The 7,907-nt window shown below is 42.2% G+C and overlaps 1 protein-coding gene across 1 annotated transcript in view; it reads left to right on the forward strand.

Annotated features, from left to right (window-relative positions):
• Positions 1-7,389, forward strand: part of spag9a (sperm associated antigen 9a) — a gene marked incomplete in the record, with an annotated part of 52,215 nt that extends 44,826 nt beyond the window's left edge. Inside the window, 8 exon segments of the mRNA XM_055884241.1 lie at positions 92-159; positions 537-685; positions 1,175-1,346; positions 2,039-2,152; positions 2,724-2,768; positions 3,898-4,074; positions 4,233-4,376; positions 4,562-7,389. Of these exon segments, the coding sequence (XP_055740216.1) occupies positions 92-159; positions 537-685; positions 1,175-1,346; positions 2,039-2,152; positions 2,724-2,768; positions 3,898-4,074; positions 4,233-4,376; positions 4,562-4,680 (988 nt within the window).
• Between the last annotated feature and the right edge of the window lie 518 nt (positions 7,390-7,907).

The following is a 7,907-nucleotide window of genomic DNA, read 5'->3' on the forward strand; positions in this document are numbered from 1 at the left end:
GCCATGTATATCTCACCAGACATGTCTTGTAGTGAGTATTCAGGCCATGTATATCTCACCAGACATGTCTATGTGTGCTCTCTGTCTGCAGGCATGTGAGAGGAAGAGTCCTGGTTGCCTTGGCGGACGGCACGTTGGCTATATTCCACAGAGGCCTCGGTAAGGATGCATTGATTCAAGCCGTATTGTGATGCTGGTTAGCGTTTTTGTAATGAATCTTCTAGCTGGCCCAGCCACAAAGTAATGCAATATTAATTTAAACCTTACCATAACCGTAACCACACTGCTAACCCTAATGCCTAACCCTAACCTTAAATTAAGACCCAAAAGCAAATGTGTGTTTATATGCATTTTTACAATATAGACAATTGTGACTTTGCAGCTGGCCTATCTAGCGGAAATCACTCAGTTCTGCCTCCAGGACCAGACTGTAATAAACGTCAACCTGCTATTGTGATGCTCCCTGGAGTAAAACAGCTTGGCAGCCATTTTGTGTCACAAGCATATCGTTTCTCTGTGTGTTTCTCCCTATGCAGATGGACAGTGGGATCTGACCAACTACCACCTACTAGACCTGGGCCGGCCGCACCACTCTATCCGCTGTATGACAGTGGTGCATGACAAGGTGTGGTGTGGCTACAGGAACAAGATCTACGTCATCCAACCCAAGGCCATGAGGATAGAGGTACATCATCTGACATGGTTTATACTGTAAACCTTCTGATGGTAGAAGGGGGAACAGTGTAAAGCGATTTGTGTTTCGGAAAAGTGCTAGATAAATGTGAATCCTTATGACTTTCCCCACAGCCGTTAGAAGTCTTTTCCAAAATTCCCAAAAGGAAGTTTCACACTATAATCTCCCTTTTGGTTTGAAGATGTTTTGTTGTTCTAATTGTTGTAGTTCTACTTTTAAGTCTTTCATCCATGAAATTGATAAAGCCCCTTTGGTGACTTATTCCACGTAGGTTCCAATAACTCCAGCCCACTTTGACCTTTGAGATCAGTGTCTTATGTTTCTTGTGATCTAACATTTGTTTATTCTCTCAAATGTACAACCTCAATCAAATAGAAGATACACTGTATATCGGCCCATGATGTCTGTGCAATATCTAATAGTGATATAGTGTGGTTTAACATGGTTATAATGCTAACTTATCTATTTCCTCCTGTGTAGAAGTTGTTTGACGCCCACCCCCGGAAGGAGAGTCAGGTGCGTCAGCTGGCCTGGGTGGGAGATGGGATCTGGGTATCCATCCGCCTGGACTCCACCCTCAGACTGTTCCACGCCCACACCTACCAGCACCTCCAGGACGTCGACATAGAGCCCTACGTCTCCAAGATGCTGGGTACTGTACATTGACTCACTGTTCAAATCAATACAACTTTATTGGCATGAAGTATTGACATTGACAAAGCAGAGAAGTTTTAGGATGATAGATCAAAAATAACTTTGTTTCAATAGAATGCATGGGGAATACGTGAATGATTGTGCTTAGGGCTGTTGCGGTTACCGTATTACCACCACACCGGTGTCATGGGTCATGACCTCAGTCAAACTCCACATGACCGTTGATTCACAGTAATCTTCTCTTATGCACTCTGGACATGCGTTGGTACAGTAGGACCCAACTCGCTAACGACCGTCAGGTCGCTAGTGGCCCGGTACTCAGGGCTCTATTGTCCCTCTAACCACTCTGACGTCAATGCAAATGAAATCGAAAATGACATCAAACACATCATCAAAACAGTACCATGCTTACATTTTGTTGTCTTGCCCATTCCCCCTCTGAATGGCACACATACACAATCCATGTCTCAATAAAAATCCTTCTTTCAACTGTCTCTTCCACTTCATCTACGCTGATTGAAGTGGATTTAACATGAATAATGGGTCATAGATTTTCACCTGGATTCACCTGGTCAGTCTGTCATGGGAAGTGTTGTGTACACTCAGTGTACGTTACCCTGTTACACTGTCAATTTAGCATGAGTTTAAGCAGTGTTATGACCCTGTCCTCTCTTCTCTCCTCTTCTCTAGGTACGGGTAAACTGGGCTTCTCCTTCGTCAGGATCACAGCCCTCATGATATCCTGTAGCCGTCTGTGGGTCGGAACAGGAAATGGTGTCATCATCTCCATCCCGCTGTCAGAAGGTAAGTCCATACGAGCTACATCTCAGTCATCTAAGATGGCCTCCTCTCCTCACCTTCCCTCATTCATTGTTCCTTTCTCCTTGAAAATGTTCACGTCCCTCAAAGACAAAGTTTTAGAACAACGTAACGATCAACAAATCTGTTTCAAGCCCCTGTAGTTGTTGGGTGGTGAAAAGGTGTATCTACTTTAACTTGGCCCATTCATTCACGCAGGTTGACGTTTATTGGGCGATTTCCACTTGATGGGCCAGCTGCAAAGTCAAAATTGGCTGTATTGTAAAAAGTAATGAAAACAGAAAAGAGCTTTTTGGTCTTAATTTAAGGTTAGGCATAAGGTTAGCAGTGTGGTTACAGGGTTTAATGTCTGTGGCTGTGCCAGCTAGTGGCTATCCTGCTGAGCTGCCTCAGTACATGAGTCATCCCAATAAATACCAACCTGCTTCATTAACACTCACACAGTCAATGAAACAGCTCCAATTAGCTGTCTGTAAATGAGAGAGTGGGTATTCATAGACTATACTCCTCCGCTGCCCCATATATCCCTCCTCCTCTCCTCCCTCTTTCACTGAAGCTATAGGTCCTCCTCAGCATGGAGTCTTACTGAGGGGCCTCAGGGGTGAGTCTCCATCACACTTAACCAAACTTCTCTCTTTCTTTACTACTCTGTCCCTCTATCCCTCCTCCTCTTTCCTGATGTCTTGCCCTTTCTATCTCTAGTGCTTCTATTCCTAGTCAGTTCCATATAGCTGCATCTTCTCCTCTTTTCCTCCCTACCCTTCTCTGTCTCTATCCTCCTCTCCGTGTATATGGGCCTGGTTTGTGCTCTTTGGTCAGTTCTGGTCTCTCCCTGAATGTTGTTTCTAATCCTAGTAGTGGGTCTCTGGTCTCTCCCTGAATGTTGTTTCTGATCCTAATAGTTGATCTCTGGTCTCCTTAAGTTAGTTTTCTGCATCTCTCTATGCAGCTAGACAAACAGACAGACAACAGTTTGTTTTCTGCTTCTCTCTATGCAGCTAGACAAACAGACAGACAACAGTTTGTTTTCTGCTTCTCTCTATGCAGCTAGACAAACAGACAGACAACAGTTAGTTTTCTGCTTCTCTCTATGCAGCTAGACAAACAGACAGACAACAGTTAGTTTTCTGCTTCTCTCTATGCAGCTAGACAAACAGACAGACCCAACTGACTGCTTCATTGTCTGTGCAGGGCAATCAGTCAATGTCTTTTAGTTTTAACTTGTCTGCGTTGTTTCTAAATGTTTCACTCCATTCATTTCATAATGACTCCTTCCTTTCCAAGTGTAGCATGTTTACAGCGTGACCTTGGCTTTGGATCTACTGTATGTGTTTTCAGGATGGCCTTGCTGTTCTTAGGCACAGGCCTTAGCCGTGGTATATTGGCCCTATACCACAAACACCCAAGGTGCCTTTTTGCTATTATAAACTGGTTACCAAATAATTAGAGCAGTACAAATTTTTCTTTGTCATACTCGTGGTATACGATCTGATATACCATGGCTGTCAGTCAATCAGCATTCAGGGCTCGAACATCCATTTTATAATGGAGGCTTTGCAGTGTGCCGCTTGCTATGGATGGATAACAAGCTAAATCGATTCACTTCGCAAAACATTACAGTTAAGAAATTCTTCATTTAAGGCCAGGAGTTTTTCCGGTCATCATTACTCTATAGGTTTTGTTTTTAACTCTATAGTTGTCTTGTTGTTGTTGTTGTTGTGACGTTGTAGCCAACAAGACAGCGGGTGCAGTGCCAAATCGCCCTGGCGGTGCAGTACGGGTGTTCAGTGAGGAGGGCACGGAGAGCACTTTGCCAGGCAGCTTCGTGCCCTACTGTTCCATGGCACAGGCACAGCTGTGTTTCCACGGACACAGAGACGCAGTCAAGTTCTTTGCAGCCGTCCCAGGTAAGCAGCAAGAGGTAATGATCATTAGGGTGTGCAACGAGAAACATTTTGCAACAGAAAATTAAAATGATTGTGCGCAGGCAGTCCCTACCTGTTTCATTCAGTTTTCTTCCTGAACTTGACCGAGGAAGTACTCAATACTTAACTTCCTGTTCCAGGTCAGGTGATCCCGTCCCCCGGACCCGGAGGGGATTCTGGGTCGGATGACCCCGCCTCTGAGTCGTCTGACATGGCGACCTCTGAACCTGCCAAAACCTTCCTGGTCATGAGTGGAGGAGAAGGCTACATCGACTTCAGAATGGGTGAGTAGAGTGTGTGTGTGTGTGTGTGTGTGTGTGTGTGTGTGTGTGTGTGTGTGTGTGTGTGTGTGTGTGTGTGTGTGTGTGTGTGTGTGTGTGTGTGTGTGTGTGTGTGTGTGTGTGTGTGTGTGTGTGTGTGTGTGTGTGTGTGTGGGTATGACGTTATATGACGTATCTCTCCTCAACAGGTGATGATGTAGGAGAGGTGGATGGCAGCCTATCGGAGCCCACCATGAAGCAGGCCACCCCCGCCAAACCAGAACGCAGCCACATCATCGTCTGGCAAGTCACTTCCTGCCAGGAGTGAGCCGATCACAGACTGCCACATCACTACTCGGTCGCACAACCCCCCGCATGCCCCTCCCTTAGGTTTTAAGTTGTTATTATTGATATTATTATTACTACTGTGGATGACTACATTGTTGCTAAGGATTCTTTTAGTGTCTGTTTTAAATGTATCCATACATTTGGGGCCCTAATGTTTGCCAGGCAAGGTTAAAGGGAAGTAGTGAAGTCAACTCCTGATAAGTGCACATGGGATAGATAAGTACACTCTTTTTAAGTGCAGTGCACTTCACCGGGCCCTTTTCAAAGCGTTGTTTTCACTTGCTCCAGATATCTGCAGCACATTCTAGAAGTCGATGCGGTATAAATGCAGCTCAGTGTTTTAAAGTAACTGTCCAGTGAAAATCTCACTTTTAGAATTTTGTATTCTGTTAACTCATACTCAAATAATATTGTTGACTCTTCAAAACCCCCACCTCAAACTTGTATCTCAAGCAGACCGTTTCAAAAATGCTTGCTATTTCCTCATTGAGGATGATGGCATCCTCCTGAAGAGGATGAGCTGGCCAATCAGCGGTCTACTCACATAAATATTTTTAATGACCGGTATATGCCCACACCATTCTATTGTTGGGGTAAGCCCACACCATTCCATAGAATAGCAGCTTTCTTTTTACATATTAACATTTTTAAAACTAGGAAAATTATGTCACTCATATTGTCATTAATTATAGGTCATATTTCATTGAAATCTGGAAACACTGGACAGTTACTATAAAGGGACAGGCTTATATTATGCCAGGTTATTACATATGTACTGTACCACCATGTGTAGGTGCTACGTACTTCCCATAGTTCAATAAGGGTCAAATAACGTCATTTTCCTGTGAGGCAAACTTCTTATATGATATTTACTACACATATAATAATGGCACAGGATGAACAAATAATTAAAATAACAGTACAGTCAACAAAGATGAGGAACTGCATTATATTGATTTAAGATTACATTAAATAAGGGAACATCAGTATTGTATGTTTAGAAACAGAAGACAAAAGGGAATGGTTAAGTGGTTTTGCACTGAATTGATATCTTATTTTGTAAAGTTACGATATGGGACCGTATATGTGTGGGTTCACTGTCACCTTTACCGTGTCGAGCATTTTAGATTGTAACCTTTGAACAAAACAGATTTATTTTTGCTACCTGTGTGGTGTTGGTAATGTGAGCAATGTTTGAGCACCTATGTGTGTAGAAAGGACTGTGAGATGTAATGTAGGGCCCTGTTCCAATACTTTAAAAAGCCTTTCTTATTTCCTCACTTTCTTGAAGTAATCGGGGAGAAAAGATCCATTTTGAAGTACTGTAACGGTGCTGAAGTTAGTATCAGCCTGCTTGGGGAAGTCTTGTACTCTATCTCCGTCCAAATGTCTGCTTGCTCTACCATTTTGGGCCAAACTCTCTGTTCCGCCATTTTGGGGAAATGTGCTCCTGCTGCAATTTAGGGTCTTCCCTCATGTTAGAGCTCCCTGGCACTTTTAAACATAATGTAGGCCGCTTGAAGTAGAACACCCGTCCGTGGTAATGTGCACTTATACTAAACATGTGCTAACTATTTTAGGGGAAAAGGGTGTAACGGACTATTTATTTCTGTCAAGGTGTACCCAGTTACCAAAGGACAAAAAAATGAAGTATGAAAAGAATATTAAATGTCATTCGTATCTAACATTATCCATTTGCATCTTCTCTGGGGGTTTAAGTAAAGTCATAATAGCAATGATTTGATGATGAATATATATTTTTTAAGGTTTCATCTCTGAAAAATTGTATATTTCACAGGGAATTTATTAATGAACGTAAGTGTTTACGTTGCACCTTAAAAATCATTGTCCACACAGAACTAAGTTTGCTTTGTGTTTCATTTGTTTTTGTGTTTTTACAAATGCATTCAAATAACTTTTTTTACTTTTGATTTTGTGCTCTTTGTACTTGTTGTCTGTGAGACACTTCTATAAATGAATCTGTATTTTGATGGTGTCTGTAACCTGAAAGCAGAAAAACCAATAGACAAGTGTTTCATTTTTATATATTTGAAGAAAAGAAACTGGGTTGGGATTGGTTAGGCCTCGGCCTATTTATTTTCCGATTCAGAAGAAATCACGTCCATATCGTGTTGTAGCCATTCCAGTATTTATTTTTCTTATTGAGCCTCGGTGGTTCAGAATGTAACTTTCTACATGGAAAACATAATAGGAGAATATTCAAAGTGATCAGTGATAATGGTGCCATAAAATGAAACCGTGGCCAATAGAAAATGGAAAATACACAAGGATCAAAGCTAAACAGTAACGTCTGTGGACTGATCAGGAGAACTACACATTCATGGTACTAAGCTATGCATGTTTTTTTTAAAGAACACTGCTATGTATTGGTTGGTTCAAATCCCTGTTAACTGCCACCGTTTTGGGTGGGTGGATGTCTGCATGTGTGTGTGGCTTGCATTTGAGTGTGTGTGTGTGTGTGTGTGTGTGTGTGTGTGTGTGTGTGTGTGTGTGTGTGTGTGTGTATCTCCAGTACCCCAGAGGATGGTCTGTAGTATGTACCAGGCCTTTCTCTGGGCCCCTAAAGCCGTATGGCCATAACTGTGGTTTCTCCTGGTAAATGTTTGCTAAAACAGCATCATAGCCTTATTTTTAACAATCTATTAAACTCAATTTCATGGGGAATTCATGACGACTGATTTATTGATTCAGCTGATTGATTCATTGATTGAATGTTTGATTGACATTTATAAGTCAAGTTAACAAAGCAGTTGTGCATCAATGCATTCCACAGGTGACCGCCAGGAAGCGGCATAACATCACACAGAAATACTACATCTCTGATTCAGAGGGGTTGGGGTAAATGGGGAAGACACATTTCAGTTGAAGGCATTCAGTTGTACAATTGACGAGGTATCCCCCTTTCCCTTAATATATTATGAATTATAATGTGACCTTAAACCTAGTGATAACCTGTTTCAAATGCAGAAGTTACATGTCAAAACAAGACATTCTCACTTTTATATCAATGAGACAAATGTGTTGTAGAAAGTGGAGTAAAAATGGATAGATGAGTGGCACAAATCCATTAGCAGCATTCAATGTGGCGTTTGCATTTTTAAGAGTTTAGTGCCATGCATGTCCCATTTTCTACCAGTAGGGAGCAACATTATTCTGCACACAGTCAAGAGCTAAAGCACGTTAAAC

This window comes from Salvelinus fontinalis, chromosome 2 (genome assembly GCF_029448725.1).
Source record: "Salvelinus fontinalis isolate EN_2023a chromosome 2, ASM2944872v1, whole genome shotgun sequence".
Classification (NCBI taxonomy): Eukaryota; Metazoa; Chordata; class Actinopteri; order Salmoniformes; family Salmonidae; genus Salvelinus; species Salvelinus fontinalis.